The sequence below is a fragment of the Zeugodacus cucurbitae genome, chromosome 3, assembly GCF_028554725.1.
Source record: "Zeugodacus cucurbitae isolate PBARC_wt_2022May chromosome 3, idZeuCucr1.2, whole genome shotgun sequence".
Taxonomy (NCBI): Eukaryota; Metazoa; Arthropoda; class Insecta; order Diptera; family Tephritidae; genus Zeugodacus; species Zeugodacus cucurbitae.
In genome coordinates this window covers 10,784,610-10,808,491 of record NC_071668.1, presented here as the reverse complement: position 1 = coordinate 10,808,491, position 23,882 = coordinate 10,784,610, and the positions used below count along the sequence as shown (strand labels likewise).

The window sequence follows — 23,882 nt, the reverse complement described above, 5'->3', positions numbered from 1 at the left end:
CTGAAACCTGTTTAAGTTAATACACTTACTTAAGAAACAATTGGCAACTCTGCTCAAAAATATTTTTAACTGACTTCAGGAAGTTAACTTAATAAACGCCTTGAAATAAATAGTCAGTTTTTTTACATCATAAATGACAAAAAGTGGCAACCCTTATTGAAACTTTTTAAGCAGAAATATCACTAGAGCAGTTTATTCTTCTCAAACCTCTACTCAAAAATAGTTTCAACTGTTTTCTTCAGCTAACTTAGTTTGACATAAATAATTTTTGTGTTTTTCTGTTTAATAATTTGTTTAACTTACTATTTTTGAACAGATAGCAACCCTCTTTTTTGTTTGAAGTAAAAATTATCATTTTTGTATTTTTTATATTTTTTATTTTTGTTTTTACTAAATAATTTTTTTTGTTAAATCTTTGAAAAATATTTTCGCAAAAAATGTGTACATTAAAATTTAACCTAGAAATGTATGTATGTAAAATATTTGTTTTTTACATCGAAATTTTCATAAATCGAGTCCAAAATTGTTTGCATTTGCGTAGAAGTATTTAGACAAAACTAAAATGAAGGCAATAAAATAAAATAAAACAACACCAACAAAATGCAAAAGAAAAGTGTAGCACTCTTCGCTCCAACGCCATTCTCATTAATATGCATTTCATGCTTCAAGCACTCCACACTTGAGTGCCAGAGTTCCAGCAAACTTCCATTAATCTAGTATACTCCACGCAACGTTGCAAATACTCGTACATACATACATACATATGTACATACACACACATATCAGAATGAATTTGTACAGAAATCTATCCGCTATCTAAGCACTAAGCCGCAGGAATCGCGCCACCAGCACGCACAAACCGGTCGCACTCAGCATGGTCACGTGATTGGCATTGCCCAGACGTGGCGGTGCCGCATTGCAGCCATCGTCAAAGCAGGTGCAGATCGTCTGCTTGTATCCCTCATTGTCGTCATCGTAACAGTAATTCTTCTTCTCACTCTTATTGTTGTCCAAGTAACCACAGCTGCGTATAATGCGATTCTCGCCGCTCACCTCGATTTTTGTAACCGTCTTGCGGCAGAACATATCGGGCGATTCGCAATCGCCGAGGAATTGCTCGTCACGTGGAGCACGCGGTGTCACCAAACGCAGTGCTGTGCAATCCTCCTGCAGATGGGAGTTACACTGGTGACAACGGATGGCGTTCACTGTTTGGAAAATGAGAAGAAAAGAAAGGAAATTAATGAAATGAATGAAAAGTGATTAGAGAGCAAATTTAGTTTGTTTCAAAAAAAGTTAAAAATAATATATATGAATTTAGAAGAGAAAAAGCGATATAGAATTTCCATCCGGGTTTCTCCGCATAACGGAATGTTCCATGAAGCTAAGATGGAATGAAAAAAGAGAGAACGTGAGCTTAATCATCATCAATTATATAGACTTTAACTTGACCAACGTGAATTAATTTTCAAAAACAATCAAAACACAGCATAAAGCTTTATTGAGGAGAGAATTGGGGATTGATTCAGAGGCTCTGAAACATATTTTAATGAACTAAATCAAAATTATAGATATTTTATCTTATCAAAGGGAAGATCTTAAAGAGTTAACACTGATGTAAAGAGACTTCCTAGTTCAGACAGACTTCACTTCCCCTAGAACAGACTAAATCAGAACTCTTGTGTATATTTGATCTTGTCAAAGGGAAGATCTTACAGAGTTGACACTGAAAGAGAAGGCTTGCTCCATCACTACCAACCTTCCATAAAAATAATAACCTCAAATATATATTCCCCCATTCACATGGACGACAACAAAACTTACATACATAAATATTTGGCGCCACAATATCCGCCTTATAACCACCATATCAGACAAACTGACTCAAATATACTAAAACCCATTCTATTGTGTAATAACGGTAATGGCGAAAATATAATGGAATTTACGAATCATCAACAAAAAATCATTACGGTCATTGCAGACAAGTGTTGTCCATTAAAATGCAATAATGCTTTGTCACAAACATTTGTCTTCGAGGAGAATAAATAAAACTTTCCGCCAATTCTTTGCTTCAAATTAATTATGGCAAAGTGTTACCAACAAAACAAATGTGTGTTGGTAGTGGATTCTACTGAATGACAAATGAAGTATGAAGGACAAATGTCAAATTTGGCAAAATATTCAGTTGAGTTGTTGTTGTTGTTTGCTTTTATTTCATTTCATGTTGACAATCTATTTTTGGCTTCATTAATTGTGAAAGCACTCGAAAATTGTAAAAAATGAAATACACAATTTTATCCAGTTGAATAAATTAGTAGTTAATTAATTATAGACGGAAGTGGTTTTGGGATTATGTTGCATATATAAAGGAAGTTCTCAACTTCGTCTAAGCAACCCTGGTTCAAATCGCATATTTTAATATCCACAGATCAATATTTAATTTTCTTTAATATTTTGAAGATTTTTTGTTGTCAAATTCGTTGTGGAAGAGATAGAAATAGAGTGGGAAAAATATGTGAGAAAGATATATAAAAGAGATAGAAAGAGAGTGGTAGAAATTAGAGGAGAGAGAACACGAGATAACGATCTATAGTAAATCTAGAGAATTGGAGGGGATGCTTTCGAGACGAAAAATGAAGTGATAAAGTAAAATTCGATTGATATTAAGCCCGATCGTATGCCCAATAAACTCAACTTCTCTTCCTGATTTTGTTTGCAAAATCCTTTCAATATTTTTCGGTTTTTTTGGTGCTCATAGAGAACCATGTCACCCATACTTTAATTTATCCTTCAGTCATTTAAACATAACTATGGTTTTCTCAAACATCTCGGAAGCAATGGTACGATGATCTCAAATATTATTATAGAAATCAATATTGGAATGTTCAAACTCTAAATTTCTTCGACTACCATTTAATATTAATACCTAAAAGCACTTTTCTCTCACTCTATATTTTGACTATATATTTTATATCGCATATGTCTTAACTCATTATAACATCAACTGTACTAACCTGTTAACCCAATCCAATTATTTAGACAGCATATTTCATTATGTTCAAATTAAATTTCACTACAAAATTCAAATTAGCTGATCAAATGGACAGCCTAATTGCCCTTTCAGTTTCATTTACATTTTCGCTCTTGAAAAGTGAGTACTGGCACAGGCCTTGAAACGAAGCTGTCAGGCAAGTGTCAGTCGGAGTTCGCTCGTACGAGGACATGCAACAAAATGCGGGTGCAGGCACTGTATATACAGTAGATAAAAGTAAGCGAGTGTGGCAATGTGGCATGCAACTGTCTAAACTAACAGCCGATTACAAAATATTATATGTATACGTACATATAGTGTGTTAGTATGTATTAAGCGACAAGTTGCAAGTTATAAAGTGGCACTGTTGTAAGTTGCAATTGCCGTTATTGTTGCAACTGTCAATTTGGTAAATGTTAGACGCTTGACATTTACGCGCGTACAAGTTCTGTTATAAATATAGTATATATAATACACAAATGTATATGAGCATTTCCACAGAATCGTCAACCAGGACCAAAAATTAAAATGTTAATAAAGATAAAATTTTTTTTAATAAGATTTTACAAAGATCTTTAAATTTTATGAATATAATGTTTTCATAACTTCTCTCTGGTATTTTCATGAAAAATTTGTCCTGAAACCTGAAAACTTATTTGTTTTTACTTTGAGTTACTCTACAAGTAATTTTTCTCTTGAGTTATTTTAAATGAATAACTTATGTTATGGTTGTAATAAGAATAAATAAGAAGATAAAAATGCAAAGAGGCCAAACAAAAATCGAATAACGGTAAATTTTTATTTTGCTTATTATCTACGATCTAATCGTACGTTCGCGACCAAAAACGTCATTTATTGCTATTACTTCACATTGAGTGCAAACAGGTGCCTAAAAAAACACTATTAAAGCAAGTTAAGCATCCGTAATCAAAAAACAAAATTACTTTAGTTAAACAGTGCATCAAACTTTTTATTTCGATTTTCAAAATTTCGTACGTTCGCGACCGTAAGTATTGATTTGTTTCTAAACAAATATTTTAATGAAAATTGTATGACAAACGATTGCGAAAAGTGTACAAAAGATGTAAAATATATTGGGCCGCTAAAATACTTGTCAAAAATGGACGCAAATGTTAAATGGCAGTACTGGAGGAAAGTGAGCGATCGTGTAATTTTGACTTGCACTGTTGCTGCGTTATCGAACTTGCTCTATGAACTACAAGTTTAACTGCAAATTTTCAAGCAACATTTCTTTGTAAAGCAAGCACAACAAAATTATTTTGAAAACGTAAGGAAAAATATCACGCCTGGGGTACTTGTCCTACAAATAGATTTTGAGGAAAATTATAGTCTGGTGTGCCAAAATGAAATTCAAGTATTTTCATTTTCTCGGACGGAAGTAGTAGTCAATTTAAAAATAAGTTTATTGCTTGGAGTTTACCTAATTTACTGGCCGAATTTGGTTGTAAAAAACTTGAGTGGAACTATTTTGCAACGTCATATGGTAAAGGTACAGTCGATGGCGTTGGAGCAGTTGTGAAATGAAAAATCTGGCAAATTACGAGAACAAAAATGTCGTTTTAAACGATGCATTCTCTTTCTACAATTGTGCGCAAGAGCACATTCAGAATGGTGCATTCGATTTCCTACGACGAAAATCTTAAGCTACGAACTGCTCGTACGGCCTATTCAAAATATAACAATATTAAATAAATATTTCTTGTGCTTTATGTATGTTTATATCTTTTCAATCAATAAAAGGAATATTAGTTTGCTTTATTTAAGAAAAGGTTTCCAAAATCCAAATAAAAACTTGATGGAAAAATCGTACGTTCGCGACCCGTACGTTCGCGACCGTATACATAAAAAACCAATGGACAAATTTCAGCGTGCAATTAGTTAGGAGGAAGTTACTTTATTCCAATTTAATATAAATTAAATCCACCCAAAAGCAACTTCCATTATTCGTACGTTCGCGACCGCATGTTTGTCGCTAACATATTAAAAAATAAAAATCGAAAGATCCTACCTTTTGCACCAAAGAAGGACCTAGCAAAATGCTATCGAAACATAAAAAAATAAGACAAATTTATGTTTTCCTTGCTTTTTTGAACTTTAAATGCGTGCGAACGTACGGTTCGCGACCGTTGGAAATGCTCATATATTTATTTGAAAAGTAACCAGCTTTCCCATAGAGAAAACTGAAAAAAAACTGAAGTGAAAAGATATATGAAAGTTCTCACAGAGGTGTTTACGGATTATTTAGGACTATATTCACTATATTAATGATTCTTCAAAGCAGTAAAATCAAAAGGATTAAATCTGCGCCTTCGCATTAGAACTGTTTATAGCAAATGAAACTAGAAGGTAATAGCCTCAATCTAATATCAATCATGTCAAAAATTCTAATACTAATTACCTGATTGAAAGATAATACTATGAAGTAGATACTTGTGTCCCAAATAGTCATTATAAACTAAACTTAGTTAGAGTTCTTCTTGTAGATCATATTTTCATATGGATCTTGGCAGGCACAACTACCAAACTGTTCTAAGAAACGTTCACACGTCCCTCAAAGTTGTTGAAAAATGTAAATTAAGGAAGAAAAACACTTCTCTTAAATACCAGAATGGTCCATATAAAAAATAGGTTGGAGTACATTATACCGGTAGTTTCTACCCAAACAAAACATTAAAACCGTTTCAGGATTTCTTCAACTCTGTTAACAGAGTAGCTACATATTCTTAATGGGTGTACTTGGTTTGCTTAGCTCAGGATGCGAATATAAATTCCCTAGCCGATTCCCATATTATCAAGAAGTACATTTTCTAAGTTGTTGCTGTAGCGCTAGTAACTGCCGAGTTCGCAGTCCTAATTCAAACTTACAACCGGGTCCGATCCAGTTCGAATCCAGTGTCGTGGAAAGCGTTGTATGCGTTTAAAAATATCAGGCATGCTTTATTGTTTAGTTCTCAAAAAACATTTCTCAATTCTTTAGTGATGAAGTTATTATTATTGAGTCTACAGTACTTAACTTTGGTCAACAGTAGTTAATTATAGTTGTTAGTTGATGTTGCAAGTAGTTGTTAATAGTTCAATAAATTATTATTAGATCGAAATTATTGGGATTCGGATTATGTCTACAAAGTATTTCTTATAAGGCAACCCTTTGAGAGAAAATCTCTCTTTGCTTTAGCATTTTGTTCTCCAATCACGGCATCATAGCTTACTCCACTATGGGCTTAGCCTAATCGCTTGATTGACGACTCATCACAAATCTATTCACTGTGATATTTATGATGCATTTATACATATTGAAGCATATTAAATTGTTGACTGCATTTAATTTTAGAAAAATATGCATTATTTGTTATTTTTATTAAGCCGAAGCACGTGCGAAGGAAAAACAAAATCGAGGTATGAATAAGCGTACATACATATATAGATGGCATATACATATGTATGCACTCGCATTTTAGCTAATCTATAGTAAGGGTATTCACTTAAATAAAAATGTATAAATATAAATAAATCTACGTATGCAATTGTATAGTGCATAGATAAGCATTTATATACTAACTATTCGCTCTCTGCACATCCACATATTCATACATATAGTATATTATTATTTCTAAAATATACACCTATATCTGTTTATATGTATGTATATTTGCATATATTTTAACCTAGCCTTGCTAGCAAATAAATCGAATTTTTCATTATTTATTTTCTACTTTTCTCGCCACAGTAACACAGTTGCAGATGCATCTCTTTTTGTTTCTAGTATATAAAATTATTGTTGTTGCTTTTGCTTTTTCTCATTTGCGGTATTAAACGCATTTTCTAATCAAAACAAAAAACAAAATAAATCCAAGGAAATTTAGTGACCATATGTGCAGCTTACATACACACATACTCGTGTGTAGACCACAAGCCATACATATGAACCTCTACAATGTGTAAATTATGTGTTTACCGAGTTCCTGTGTCAAATTGAAAATATGAGGAAGTACAAATAAGAGTGTAAATAACTAAAAAGAAAACGGGAAGTGATTGAGGTAAATTTAAAGCGAACAATATGATGTTATCAGAATTATTTACTATAGACATTTTTTGATATTATATATTTTCATATGTTGGATATCTGTAATTAAGGGGCACACCAAGTGTGAAATTTCAAAAAAATCGATTTTTGTTTTCGTTCATATTTCGGTAGATTACATTATTATTAAAAATAACATATTAAAATTTCAAATCGATATCTCAAATAGTTTTTGAGTTATAGCAATTTTAATAGCAGCCGCTCGGTAACAGTAACAGAAACAGCAGGCATTTTGGCAGGCCAAAAACGACCAAAATTTTGGGTAAAAATCGAATATTTTTTTAAACGCCGCCATATTGTCACTTTTTGATTTTTTTATCGTATGTCATTGTATAGACAATATTATCTAGTTTAAGGAGAATTTTGTTTTTTTAGATTTCATCCACGGAGAAGGCCGGAATCACTGCAGCAGTGAAGGACCTTTTTTCGCGCCGTTGGAGATCGACTATAACTTAAAAAATATTTAATTTTTTTCTTCAAAAACTTCACTGTATATTCTTGAAACCGGTATAAATATATTCTTAAAAGTTTTAAATAATTGATAAAGTATTTTTTAAAATGAAAATTCCCAAAAATCACCTTTTTTTTAGCCCATCATGTGTGCCCCTTTAAGACGTGTTCTATTCGCCATTTTGAGAATTTTATTAAACAGAATTAAAGGAAAGGAAGCTATAAAGTTGAATTTAAAATTTCATAAAAATAGTATATCCACTTGTTTTCAAGTACTTTAATTTATACCAGTTGTTTGTTCGATTCAGTAATTTGGAGGATAAAAGACAGCCAATATACATGTGAAAGCCGAGGTTACCTATTTTCATTTGATACAAGTAAAGATGTGGATGCCTAATTCAAGTTGTATAGCCGTTTTCAATTCTATCTCTATTTCATTATAACAATTTATACCAGTTGTTCATTTCTTTTTGATTATACCAGTTTTTATTCGAATCTCCACATTCTAAGTTCCAATAAATCGGGACAGTAAATAATAAATACATATATTTCATGGATTATAGTTATTATATTATCTACTATTATATTATCTACCCTATGAAACAAAAGTGATCATTTCAAATGTAGTAACTCTTCGATTGTCAACAAAAATCAATCGCCGCTTTTAGTGAACATATTCTATTTTTTCCCCAAGAAATTGTGTTAATTTGGCAACAACGTTATAATTAAATTAACATTATTTTCTAAAGATTAGGAATATTTTACATGTGGAATTCTTCTCAAAAGCAAATTATAGTAATTACCAAGCATCTGTGAAACTATTGTATAGTTGCTAATTAGAATTAGCATCAAATATGAATGGCGTGTTTTAATAACGTCGGTAGTGAAAGGAGAACTTTTTATGGTCAAAAATTTGTTTCTCAAATACATTTGAACATTTCTATATGAGAATTTATAAAAAAAATTATTCTTGATATATTTGTTCTATGAAATGGGTAGAGTAGCAGCTCTCATTGAGCATTGAATTTAATTTTAATGAATAGGGTTACCAACTTTTTTTTCTTAATTTACAAAAGTCTAATGTTAAATGTTTCACATATTTATACACTATACCACATTGTAACTGTAGATTTACACTGCGTGTTTCTAATTATTCTTAATTAATAGACCAGGAAATTATTTTGCGCTTTAAATTATTAATATATACATTTACGCAGTAAATAATAGACTGTCGCTCCAATCAATTAGCGTTAGAGTGGCAAACAATTAGTCAGGTATTATAATAACATTGTAACATTTGCATAAATGTGCTGCCACCTAACAAAAAATACTTTTAGAAATATTTTTAATAATCTCCAGAGATTATAAATATGTATGTTTCATGCCGATTTTTTGGTATTTAAAGAATAAAGGAGTTGCCAACTGAATCATAATGAACGAAAGAAATTAATTTAAAAATATTTTGCGATTTTTTCAATGAGTTGAAATTAATGAAATAAATATTTTTTTTACATTTTTTTTAGATTTTGTAGCAATAGAGTACAGTACTCTGAAGATAGGCAACAACAAAGCAGTTGAACATTTTTTTAATAAAGAACCGACGGCCGCATCGCTTCACTTCAAATTTTCATTTTAAATTTTATGTTCTTATTTGTATTTTTTATTTTATTTTGGCAATTGTATAGATGCAATCATCCACAAAGGTCAAAGTGTCGATGTATCGTTGCGCTTCGGCGCCTTGCCATTGTTTCGCTTTTATTTGCTGGCACACTCTTTGCGCAAATAAAATGCATTTGTTTTAAATCAAAACGATTTGAACAATTCGAAAATAACACAATGGCGACAATGCTATACTTATAGATGCATATGTACTTACATATGTACACTCATATGATGAAAAATTAAACAAAAGATTTGATTACATTAAAAAAGAGATAAGCCCATAGTCGTATCTCTTCCATATATGTACCATATGTATGTATGAATAATGTTTACAAGTACATATGTATGTAAATAGGCACGCGTTAAACAACATGTGACAAACAATATGTTTAATTAAAGCTTGTACAAATTGGATTTTTAGTTTTGTAGAATATTATCTTTGTTACAAAAAATTAGCTGTTACTTTTCCATCCATCCATCTTTAGAAATATTTTCCAGAAAAAATCTTATAGTAAAAGTTATCCAAACCTGCTTGAACAGGCAAGCACAAATCAATTGTCATCAAAGTCATCTAACGGGAGGCCCAGGAAACGAGTTGTTTCGACGTGTCGGACCAAAGGAATCAGCCCAACCCAGAAAAGATCATACCGTTGTTGTAGTAACGGTTATCTATCCCTGCCTGAAAGGAACGCATAAATCTAGTTGTCGTCGAGGTCATCTAACGGGAGGTCCAGGAAACGTGCTACTTAGACAGGGTTGGACCAAAGGGAAAGGGGTGTTAGATGAGTAGGGTTCGATGGGCATGCAGAAAAGATCATCGTTTTGGTTGGTTATAGAACCATTTAAGCGCTTTAATACGAGTCCTCAATGGCGCTACTTTTAAATTATTCTGTTTATAGGAGTCATATTCGTTTCACTCAATTCATTCGCGTTGACTTAGGTAATAATTTAAGTAATCTTGAACGTACGCCTTTAAGTAGTTTTGTACTTGACTACCGGTAATTAAGTTATTACCCACACTCAGCAATAAAATGCATTTAAATCAAATGCACCTAACCGAAACCAGTTAAAAAGCAATAATTCAACCAATATAACCAGATAAAACTGAATTATATAAGTAGTTGTAAAGACGATAGATGCTCATTGCATTTTCATTGACGGCTTAACCGCAAGCGCCATTGTAAAATCAATTGTACGATAAGGGTATTCAATTAGCCGCCTGTAGAGGTTGCTACAATTCCTTAGCTTTCATCAAATTCGAGCTTTTTTTATGAGAAGACTTTTAAGGGAAGAAGCATACTCGATTCTTGGACATTGTATGTCCGGATGATATACTCGTACATAGACGGAGGTCGAACTCCGAATAATATGTGAAATTAAAGGTTATTTGATGGGTGAATTACATTTTTAACACTTCAAAATTGTACATTAGGCTTTTATTGTCAAGCTATATAAGACTTAGGAGATTTCTAACACTGTTTCGTTGGCTCAGCGTCCTCTGCAACCCTTAGCACATTACAATTTTTCGAACAATTGAGTTCGATGTGAATACCCCCACTGCATTACTGCGTCTGTTTGCGTAGAATATAGTAAAATTTTTATAGCGTCAATAAAGTTGGCAATAAAACGTATGCGGTTAGCGTATAATAACACGTAAAGTGGATTCTAATAATTTAGCTAAATAAGGTTTTATCAAAAGTGTTTGGAACTAGAAAACTTTTAACACAAATTAATGAACTATTTTTATCGTCCACGTGTTTGTATGTAATTATATTGTGTATTTATTGTCAACTCAGCATTTGTTTTATATGTTATGTAAGATATGAGTACTAACTATAATAAAATGTTGTTTGCGTCATCATTTAGCAGCAATGAAATAATAAAGATTTCACATTATGATCGAAGAAGAATTCCACGTTCTTCAAATAGTGGAAAACAACGAAATAATAGTGTTTATCTAGTCTAATTAGCAATAAATGAGCGGTGATTTTTAGTTTCCGGTAGTAGTCGACTGAGAAGTCTGCTTTAGAGTTAGTAGTCCTTGTTGGATATAAATTTGGGTCCGTTCTAATTATTTTAACGTGATTGTTTGGTCGAAAATATTATTTTATCACGTTAAATGGTATAAAAGACTTCGTATGGGAAATCAGTCAGCTTCCAGGGACTTTTGAAGTAGTTGAGTTGCTGCGAAAGATCTCTTATTTATGAAGCCATACCTAATCAATACATGTTAGAATAATTACACTACGTCATGGTTGATCCCTGTTTCTAACATTAACATTCTCTTTCAAAGCGATCGTCTCTAGGAAAGTGATAGAGGATCATGTGTCATAAGTAATGTCTTAAAAAATTCTCATAAAATCTGTCAACCTATCTGAGGCGGCTTTAAGTCAGTTTTCAATAATAACTAACTACAGAAAAGGCACTTCCAAACATTTTACATGATAAAAAATAGTTCAATTATCGCTATATCAAGTTAAAAATTTAAAGTATCACCATTTAATAGGTCCAGTTATATTTCAAAACTTACCCGTTGGAATAAAACTGGAAAATATTGTCATTATCACAGCAGTTGAGACGAGGAGTGTTTTAGCTGCGGTTGTGAATGCCATTTTCTTTATTATTTTGTTATAACTCTTTTTTCAATAATACTTTGGGTGAAGTTTCCTTATTTCATGGAATTAGAATTCGCGTTCTTTTCAAGTAATCTTCCAACTTTAAATATTTAAAAACACTGTAAAGAGCAGAATTTAAAGTAAAATTTGAAATTAAAATCAATGGAGAAATTACTAAAATATATGAGTAGTATATATATATATAAAACAATTATGTAGTTTAAAAAAAATAAAATCCTTAAAATAATTTTCAAGAATATAAAAATATAGTACGCCAATCATTAATAATCAAACTTTATCTGGCTCATCTTCTTTTTATTGGTTTTTCTGTTATTATTATTTTGTTATTTCCCTTTTGTCTAAATATTTTCATGTTCCTCTTCGATATTGTTCTCGTTTAACGCTACACAAATTGACACAATTTTACACACAACGAACAAATCGAACAAAACAAAAGACATAAAGGAAAGAGCTTGGAATAATTTATAAAGAAATTCGTAACATCTCATTAGCTACGCAAACTACATTTTTCAAGCTTTTTACTTACTAGTCGTCATCGTAAAAGTTGTTTACATTTTTCAAAAACCGGTTCGATTAGACGCGAGAAACAATTGTAGAATTGTTTGTATTTTTTTAGTATTTTTTTTGTTGTTTTCTTGGCAAAATGAAATCGATACAATTTTTAAATGCAAATTAAAGCTTTTATTGATTTTTGAATTGTAAAATATTCTTTTTTTAAATAAAAAAATAAAAAGTTATAAAGGAATTATAAAAATTATTTAAAAATTAATTATGATTTTTATAAAAAATTTAAACAATAAATAATATTTTTTTGTAATAATATTATTTATATATTTTTTTAAATATTTAAACAATAATTATTAGTTAAAATTTAAAGAATATTAATATAATATATAATCTTAATATATTAATAATCAATTTCTTATGCTGATAATTAATTGCTCTTGACCACTGACTGATGCATGTAAATATTTATATTTAATAACAATGCGGTTGCAACGGAAAATAACTTGGTGATTCATATTACAGAATTTCGATAGCTAAAAATAGCCAATGCAAGTAACCGCTGCACATTAACGCGAAGAATGATAACCTCTCCATGGATCAAAGCGTGCAGACAAGCAAAGAAATTGTAAAGAATAGGGCACTAAGCGTAGATGCAGGCATACATACAAATCACTATCTCGCTTATGAAAATTTTAAATTATGCTAATTTAATAGAGAGTTTGCTTTGAATTTAAGACGTACTTTTTTGAAAATCTATTTGAAAGGCAAGTTTTAAATCTTTCTTTAGAAAATATGTAGTACAAATTTTAAATTTATATTTTTTTAAGCGCTTTATGAAGCGTATATACCGTTATCAATGCAGCACTTAATGCTTCCCTTATCTCAACTTGATATACTATACCGTATGATCACAGTTCTTTATTTTCTCACTTTATTTATTTAATTAAATATATATATAGAAATTTAATTTAGACATACGACATTATTTTTATTTTTCTCGTCTTTTAGCATCGTTCATTAAAACAATAAATTAATTAAATTAATTTTCTATAATGAAAGTAAAATTTTTGAATCACAAACTTTTTTCAAGAATTCCAATAGATTTAAATTTTTTTTTTAATTTTTATTATACTTTTAATTATATGTGAATTAATTACTTAATTAAAATTAAAAAAAAATTACTTAAAAAAATAATTTTTTTTTTAATTTTTTTTTATAATTCAATTAATTACTATTTAATTTAGTACCAAGAAAACCAAAAAAATTCGAAATATATATTTTCTCTATCGGCAATTAAACTAAAAAAGTAGTTAAAATTAAATTATTAAATTTATTTAGAGGGTTTTCAATTATCTTGCCATAATTAATTAAAAAAAAAATTAATTTAAAAAATTATTTATATATACTTTAAATAGAATTTTTACATTTATTCACTTTTTTCATGTTTTTGCCATATCGAGCCTTTACCGCCATTTTAGCGTAAGCGACAAAAACCAAATTTTACAGGTGAAGGTTTTTTTAAATACTTTTAACCATTAATGTGGTAGTAATTTAAAATTTCTCATACATTATTGCTTTTCAGACATTTACATATATAATTGAAAAAAAAATTTAAATTACTACCACATTAATGGTTAAAAGTATTTAAAAAAACCTTCACCTGTAAAATTTGGTTTTTGTCGCTTACGCTAAAATGGCGGTAAAGGCTCGATATGATTAGGTAATTTATTAATTTATTTATATATTAATATTAATTAATTAATTAATAAAATTAGTTTCAGTCAGTTTTAAGTATTAATTAAATACTTGAAATTTTTTTTCATAAGAATTAATAATTGTAGTTAGATATTATACTAATTATATGTGAATTAATTACTTAATTAATAGTAAAATAATATTTTCAGTAATTAATTAATAATTAATATAAATAAATTACTGAAATATTTTTTTTAATTTTTCATTATTTGTTAATTAATTACTTCATTAAAATGATAATATTTTTTTCCAGTAATTAAGTAATAATTATAATACATAAATTACTGAAACATTTTTGAATTGTTTATTAATGAAATAATTAAATATTTTAATTTTCATTACTTTTTAATTAATTACTTACTTAAAATGATAATAATTTTGTCTGTAATTAATTAAAAATTATAATAAATAAATTACTGAAACATTTTTGAATTGTTTATTAATGAAGTAATTAAATATTTTAATTTTCATTACTTTTTAATTAATTACTTCATTAAAATTATAATAATTTATAATAATGTAATAAATAAATTACTGAAACATTTTTTAATGTCAATTGGTTCATTAAATATTATATTTTTCATTATTTGTTAATTAATTACTTCATTAAAATTATAATATTTTTTTCCAGTAATTAAGTAATTATTAGAATACATAAATTACTGAAACATTTTTGAATTGTTTATTAATGAAGTAATTAAATATTTTAATTTTCATTACTTTTTAATTAATTACTTAATTAAAATTACATTAATATTTCCACTTATTCATTAATGATTTAAATAAGTAATGTACTGAAAATTACTTTTAAATTTTTAAATGTTAATTAATGAAATAATTAAATATTTTAATTTTCATTATTTTTTAATTAATTACTTCATTAAAATTATAATAATTTTGTCTGTAGTTAATTAAAAATTATAATAAATAAATTACTGAAAAATTTTTTAATTGTTAATTAATGAAATAATTAAAAAAATTAAATTTTCATTATTTATTATTTAATTACTCAATTAAAAATACAATAATATTTTCAGTAATTAATTAATAATTAAAATATAAAAATTCCGTCACTTTCTCCAATTATAACTAACTGTAAATATAATAATTGAAACGACTCGCACTATCTGCAATTATATGTAATTAGCTCGTTTATTTAATGAACTATTGAAAATTCATTCACTTCCTCTGATTATAATTCAAATAAACACTCCCAACAGTAATTAAAATTATTTATTTGCACCCACACACACTGACTTTTCACCAACCTGTAGCACTTAAATATTTGCACGCCAACGCTTTATTATATTAAATATTTCCCATATACTACTACACTTTATTCATCGCTTTATTTAATTTCATTAATTTATTTTCGATCTACTTGCACTTAAACACGAAATTAACGTCCGAACACGCGCACGTCTCAAACGAATCTGAACTTGTAAATGTTTTTAAAAATCAAATTTTAATTTTAAATTATTTTTCTATTTTCTTTTTGTTTTGTAAATCACACTCATACATACATACATATATAGAAATTACAATATAAATCGAGATTAACACAAACACCGAAGCGTTTTTGTGACCGACGACTGATTTACTCACAGCAAACTAAGACGACACTACTCGTGCTATACACTTGTATATCTGTCTGTCTGTCCGTCTGTATGTACTCGTAGATAGTATCACCACTAAGTGGACAAACAGACAAACGATCAGTATGCAAATAAGTAAACGATCGCTGACAAACAGACGACGGCAACGACCACAACGACAACAGTGAAATGCGTAAAATTGTGGGAGAATCAGTCGTGAATGTCAATGGTATGGGCGACTGACTTTCCCAGAGAGTTATAGTCATATGTAGTTTATTAAGTTGGATGGCGAGCGAAAGAGCGCTACGAAACAAAGATTTTTGTGTTGTAGTTGTGGTTACAACAAGTGGTCGGCATACTTATGCGTGTATTTGAGATAGAACTAGTAGTAGCGCACACCCTTTGCCGGCGTCGGTGATCACAAAAAAAAGCAGAGTAAATTAAGTGTGAATATTCAAAGATCAAGTACACATATTCGTATGATGCATACAGCAAGCTGACCCTGTAGGAAATGTTTGAATTTGTGACAGATATGTCAAAGACAAAAATCTAGCTTTGAAGTTTATTTTTCTACTTAGAGCTAAGGTGGTTATATCGTATCTCCCTATGGTAGACTTTCATATAAAATCGACTAAAACAAGTTCTAAGAGAAGTTGTTGATAAGAGAAAGAAAAGAAAATGATAACTGTCAGCGAATTTTTCAGAATGTGAGAATTTTTTATGCAAATTTTAATTAAAATTCCTAATGGTTTCATTTCATTCAGAGTATTCACTATATATAAAGGGTGATTTTTTTAGAGGCATGCAATTTTCATCATATAAAACATGTGTAGTACCATGCTAGACCATGCTCCAGGTCCAATCATCTATCAAATAATAGATTATTCAGGATATAAGGAGCCTGGAGAGTATATTATGGACTGCTTCAGGACGAACTCCAAATATGTCAATTTTACATATTTCTATACCCTTTAAGAGTATAAAGTGTTATCGATGAATTAGTAAGATTTCGACGAGAAACTCGAGATTTATAAATCAATTTTCATAATTTCGGTGGTTTACACTGACTTTACAAAGTAATTTTTCAAGTAAATTGTCCATAAAGACCACAGCTAATTCCATTACAATCTAGTCCAGAAATTATATACATCCTAAATAACACCCTATATATAATGACAGAGGTATGTGTGTGCACACATTGATAAAAAGCTAGGTATTCAAATAATTCCTTATTAAATATGTAAAACAAATTGATTGACAGAGAACTAGATTATAGACTGGCTGAGCCAGCTTGAAAATAAGTCGCCAGTGAAAACTAGGGGTATATACCTATAGTACATACGTAGATACATACGATCCATTGATCGCTTGCAACTGCAAGTCAAGTATTGCATATTAATTGCAAGTAAACAATCATTGAATAACACGAAAAAACTGGTTTCTAATATAAACAAGCACAAGTAAGATAAACTATCTACAAGTTAATGAAGTAATTACTAATATTTGGCAGCAACACTTTAGCTGACAATACAACCCTTTACGGCAGCCTGAGGGGTTTTTATTGAGTGTTATTAAAGAAGGACAACCCTTTTGGATTTCAAATCGGCAATTTGCTAAGCTGAAGTCAAAAGCTGAAGACTCTTGTATTTGGCTTATGTTTAGTAGATGTCCTTATAATCCTGGAAAAATACTCTGATAGAAATATAATTCAACGTTTTACATTTCCAATTTGAGAAATATGGCACCGTGTTATTTTGTCGTCTACGCCTTGCTTTGGCTCGTAAATGTTTTAAGTGATCCTAAAAGACGGCAGAAAACAAGTAAGAAGAAGAAATTTCCTTTTCTCAATCTCGTCATTAACACTGTACAGCAAATTGAAAGGCATCGAATTGGGGTTCAAATAAAAGTATAATATTAGGTTTAAATAACAATATTTTCTCCACACTCCTTCACGAGTTGCATTACATTGATTGACAATTTTTTGGAATATAGATGTATAAATGATTGAAGAACGTCGGAATTTATGTATTCTTTTCCTTTCTACTAAAGGACAGCTAAGCCTCACACAAAATTAACGAGCGCTCAACAGGTGCTTGCGGGACCCCAAACTCCTTCTAGTGCGAATTGAATCGTAAAGTGTCTAGAGAGCTTTTTACGCTCAGTAGAGCAAGTATCTTTCAAGTTATGGGTATGTTTTCGACCGTATCATTGATATTCATGTAGTACAATTAAATATTATGGAATCAAACACTCTCGAACCTGACTGGAGGATAGGGAGTTGAAATCTACTCAACGTTGTTTGTTTTTTTCTAACCTATGTCTCAGGCCCCTTGTCTAATACACCTTTAGCTATGCAAAATAATATTTCTGTATCGTAATGAAGCGTCTTAGCAGTTATGCAGTTGAACTCTCATCGTTAAAAAGAGGTTCATTTCATCTTCAAGATATGCTAAAAACTCCGGCTCGAAAATCAGCCACGAAATCTAATCTGACATATGTTTAATTTCATTTAATATTTAACTTATAGTGCGTCTAGCCCTTAGTAGCATATCTTGAAGCATTTTAGATTAGACCGCTAATGTTTGACTCATTTTGGGAATTTTTTACAGCGCTCAAAATATTATATTTATTTTATATTTATTATTATAAAATTTTTGATTGCTTAGTTTTATTTATTTTATTATTTATTCCATTTTTTTATTTGTTAAAAAATCCAATTCTTGAGTACGGCAGTACGGCTGCTTGAAAAATCTCTCAATAACAAGTGCAAATTTCGTCTAATCATATTTGCCAACAAAAATTTGCAAAAATCAAATATTAATGCACCGGTTTCTAATATGTTGTTATTATTATAACGATAGGTTAAATGCGCCCTGAACTCACTTAAACAGGATTTTACTAACTCGTTGGAAGGTAAATAAATATGAAAGTATATATGTATGTACAGGAACTACTTGAATATAACGACCTTTGCTAAAACATTTTACGATTTTATTTATGTTTTGCAATGATATTTTTTCCAAGATTTTTGCATATATACATATATGCATATATATATATACATGTATATAAAGTGATAGGTATATAAAATAGCAGCAACCGCAATAACGATCAGTTGATATGAAATACCAATGTTGTTGCTTTAACTATCTATAAAGAATAAAATCTCTATATATGTATATTTGTTGTATTGTTTATGTGCAATGAAATCTTAATAATTATATATATTTTTTTTATTTGCATGGAAACTGATTGCGCGCTTTTTTTCTAAGCGAATCTTTCGCTTTTGCAAATACACGCATAATTTTACTTGTACTTAACTTGAACTAAATCATCTTGATATGTTTACTTAAATCAGTTTTTATTGGATTTTTTCGGTTAATAAAACAACAACATCGATGCAGCCTAAGAAATATCACTTTTAAGAAAACTATGAAACAAAAACAAAGTAATGAGACAGTTCACACCAGTTGTATCTCGTCTTGTTTAGCTTAGATCCGCTTTCTCTGCTTAAGAACCTTATCTTTGATTTTTGTTTTAGCAACAGAATTTCACTCAAATCTACTCGTACTAGTGCATTTCGGAAACTCTAAGCTGAGTTTATTTGCTCACTAAATATGTGTGTTTAGAGAGAGAGAGAGAGTTATACTCACTTTGTAGAGAGTGTCTTTGAAGAGATAATCTAGCTTAAAAGAGTAATTAATTTGTTAATAAACAAAGTTTAAGACTTCTTCGATATTAAAAAAATTAAATTTAATCAAATCAATATCAGATCGTGTATCTAAAGATATTATGAGAAAGGGAAGACTCAACTTTTTCAACTCAGTAAAAAGCTAACGACCTTTACCTACGGACAGTGTCATCACAGCGGTCAAAGAATGAATTAAGGGGTCGAAAAAAAAAAGGAAAAGGAAAGAAAAAAGTCGAAAAAAAGGCATTTTTCAATAATTTTTTCTAAGCAAACTATTTGGTTTATTGATTTGAAACTTGGCAGGTATATTATGACAACCTTAAACTACATTCACATATTTTTTACTGCCAAAAATAATTATCGGCGACGTTGATATTGCCAATTTTGCAGAGGTCCGCAAAAGAAAGGCATCTTGCGGTGAGCACGATATCTCTGGACTGGATCATCTAAAATGCAAAAACCAAATAAATTTAATTAACATAATAAATAATCTAGTGTTTGATCGAAGGAATTAGTAAAAAAAAAAAATTTGACAAAATGGCGGCTACTCAAAGCAAAAGGCTCGATTCTCGACAAAAATTCGGGTCTTTAATTGTTTATAACAATAAGAAATTTTCATCGGATGAGGAAATCCTTCGATCAATTACTAAAAAATATAGTTAACAAGCTTGTGTTAAAATTTCAGACCGATCGGTTCAGCCGTTTCTGAGAAATCTTGCTCACCGACTTTGAAAACACCTTTTCGAGAAAAACGAGTTTAAAGTTTTGAAAGCACTTTACATGTAGTCGCGCCGCCTTCACTAATGTGTCTATAACTTCGAAAATATTCGTCCGATCCTGAAATTTTGTGTGTGTATACTCAGATATATATATATTAAGAAAACGCAATCGATTTTTTGAAAATCCTAACTGTATATAACCCCTTAAAATGTATTTTGACTCCTCTAGGGTCTTTTAAATGCCCTAAACTAGGGATGTAACTGGTTTTAGAACGCTTTAAATGTACAAAACTATATAAAGAGGTGGGAACATTTCTCTGAATTTAAGAAAAATTTTCGCATTAGAATTCCTCTAATAATTTTCGTAGTTACCACCTATCTTATGTTCCATTCCTTACCTTTTTACTGAAGCCTACTACCGAACACACCTTTTCTTGATATTTTCTCAAAATGGCATTTCATTCAAAAGCAAAACTGCGTAATTTTCTGTGTAAACTTATTGTTATACATATTTCCATACTAATTCCATACTCATATATCCAATCATTCTACTCACGTACTTAATATCCAGTTTAAGCCAGCTTAATCCCGTTAAAGGGCAACTAAGTTAAGAAAAATATGCTTCGACACATTCCGTTATAATAAATCAGTCAGTAAAAACTAAATAAAGCACAACACAAAGGTTTTTATTGTTGTGAGGGCAGTAGTGTAGTGTACTCGTGTAGTATAATTACCAGGTATGCGGTAAAATTACTACTGACAAGCAATTTAATGTAAATTGTCCAGCTATTAGAGGTGTCAATAAGTATGTATGCGCTTTAAATTATACTCATTAAGTTTTTGTTTAGAAATTGAATATTTTTACAGTTATTATACTATTAGCTTGATTTATGTGTATCATAAGTGTGAGTTAATTTTTCAGCTGTCAATTATTGTTGATTAATGTCAATTGGGAATTTTAAACAAATTTTAAGTTTTTTAAATGAATAATTGTTAGATATGCCAATTGAAATCAATATTTGCTACAAACATTAAACGTCACCAATTTGCTGAGCTTTGAAGTTTGGCGAATCGAACACGCAACTGGTATAAATAACAAAGAATGATATAATCAAATATATACTAAATATGAAGAGTATTAAAGACTTTAATAAAGCATCCACATACCCTTTGTACTAAATTTAATTTGAATTTGGATAATTTTTCAAAAAGGAAATGATGTATCTATCAGCTTCGAGTTTGGGGTTTCTGGCCATTGTGATAATGTTTTGTTTTCATCCACCAGCGATGATTTTTTTTGAGTTGTATTTATGAAACGAAATATGATTTAATTGATAAAATTAATAAAGACATAAGGGGAATGAGACAAGACCATTAATAAGGCAAAATATATGCCAACTTCAACTCTTGAATGAGTTATTTGTCATATTCATACAATTCAATCTTCGATAGAGTTCTTTTGCATCAAATATATTTTTTGGGAGGAATTTTCAATTAGGACCTTTCCTATGTCCATTACACACACACATTACCTTCCTCAATATTATAAAAATGTATATATCTGAGACTATCCTACATTCGGAACTCATTTATTTACCGTCTTTTGAAAAAATTAATATTCAATCCTTATAAAATGCAAGTGGTCTAAAACACATCAATTAACTAAACTGCAAGTGAGTATAAAAATGAAATTTTCTCTTTGATATATTATCATAAATTCCCTTGAATTTTTATAGAAGCCGAAAAATGTGGAAAGCCTGTTGCTGGTTAAAGTTTAAGATAGCACGTCGGCACTTGAACCGAAAGTAGGAATATCTCGGTAAGTTTACTTTATATTTTTCTCACTTTCATGTCATTATAATAATAATATACATTCATATCTATATTTCCATTATAAAGGATCCCCTTTCTTCGACCATTTAAAATAAAACTCTGTGCTATAAAACCTCACTATTTCAGTAATTTAATCATAGTATTTTTTCCGACCAGTTATCAAACACAAAAGGTCTTTCTTAATCCAAAAAGAGTAATTATACTTAAAATTCACAAACTTTATTACAACGCAGATCAAGATTTTTAATTTTTTTAGACTAAATTGCAACAATATGAGACTAATATGTTTTGGGAAAATCTGAAGAAAGCTGTACTTTTTAGCTTTGTATACTCATTTTTTTATTACCATTAATTATTATCTAACCCACTGTACATCCCTATATATGTTTATAGAACAACCAAAAATTAGTGGAGCTTTACCACATTGGATTCTAAACGGCATAAAAGCTTATACATGTCTTCAAATATTAAAACCTAAGCATTAGAAGCTTGTGAAAGCTTTAAATCAGTTTTTCCGGCAACACAGGGTGACATGAAAATCCGAAATTTATTCAATTCAAATTCAAATAATTAACAGCAGCGAAATGTGCTTGAGGAAGTTAGTTAAATGTTTTATTAATATTAAATAAATATTCTCAATTTTGTTAATTTTAAAAGAATGTCAAGAATTTTGCATGACCTCAAATAGTATGCGGCCTTACAAAAAAATAAATACATGAAGAACTCAATTTTTATCAATATTGTAATATGTAAAATAACAACAATACCTTCTTTATACGGTTTAGTAACCGCATAGCTTCTCATATAGCAATTTATCTTAAACTCTCACTCTACATTGCTGAGAAATCACTACTAATCACTACTAATACTTGAAAGTAGTTCGGCTTCGATTCGCCATTTATCGACTCGCTTTAAACGAGTTATTTTATCCTGGCAAAAGTTTTATTATAAGGTAATACCAACCTATCTAGTGGAATTCAATACAAAAGAGTATGCTGATACCTCATTAAAATGGTGGCTATTCGAGCTATGTCTGATTATGCCAGTCTCTATGATTTATACCAACTTTTTTATTCGAATCGCCACTGTCCAGTCGATATACCTATATATTTCTTTTTAATGGTTCGGCAACCCCAGTGGTCCCGCCCATCTTAGCTCTTTCTCTTTATTGTTTTATTTAATTTACAAAAGCAAATAAATTTGTTTATCCCAAAATCTTCCATCTGGTTTACATACAAACAAGTTCTCATGCAAATTTATGTGCTAAAAATAAATGAAAAATTCCATCACAAAATTATTTTTGATTTAAATAAATATAAACTAAAAAAAAATGAAAAATAATACGCATAATCGCAACATAATCATCGAGACAACAAATGCAAACTGGAAGCATATGTAAATACAATTACAAAAACAAATCACTGTACATATCAGCACCAGCACACAAAAGTTTACATACACGAGTATGTAAGTAAATTAAATAAATGAAAGTGGTAATGACATCAATTTAGGGTACAAATGAAATGAAAGCCCTGCCCACCCGCACAGTTCACACACGCAGTCGATTGAATAGAGTCAACGTAGAAGATCGTGAATTGCAGCAACAAAAGCGTCAGCAATAAGTGACGACGACCACTAGCTACTCTGATTAGTATATACCGCAACAGCAACAACAAGAGCAGATCATCCACACTGCATTTGAAATGATCGCAAATTCACAACTGGACAGACAGCCACAGGCGGGACGTGCGGACGGTTGTATATATGAGTTCGGCATATGTAAGAAACGCATACATACCTGTGACCATATATTTGTATAGGTTCTGAGTACAATAGCCTCAAATAATGACAATGCCACACATTTGATAAATTAAATAAAAGGAAAAATTTACATTTGA

At 30.0% G+C, this 23,882-nt stretch overlaps 1 protein-coding gene across 1 annotated transcript; it reads right to left on the bottom strand.

Moving 5' to 3' along the window:
* Window positions 1-531: 531 nt before the first annotated feature.
* On the bottom strand, window positions 532-15,597 carry LOC105210828 (uncharacterized). The gene is made up of 3 exons (XM_011181987.3): window positions 15,415-15,597; window positions 11,779-11,982; window positions 532-1,208 (listed from the first exon to the last, which is right to left on the bottom strand). The coding sequence occupies exons 2-3, from the start codon at window positions 11,858-11,860 to the stop codon at window positions 817-819; spliced, it is 474 nt and encodes a 157-aa protein (XP_011180289.2). The 5' UTR covers window positions 11,861-11,982; window positions 15,415-15,597; the 3' UTR covers window positions 532-816.
* Window positions 15,598-23,882: the final 8,285 nt, after the last annotated feature.

What these genes read in the sequence shown, in the direction of transcription:
- LOC105210828 (XM_011181987.3), bottom strand. Translation starts at nt 11,860, where the DNA reads ATGGCATTCACAACCGCAGCTAAAACACTCCTCGTCTCAACTGCTGTG. An exon ending in TTCCAGTTTTATTCCAACGG is followed by an intron (nt 1,209 to 11,778) that starts GTAAGTTTTGAA and finishes TTTTCCAAACAG; the next exon opens with TGAACGCCATCCGTTGTCAC.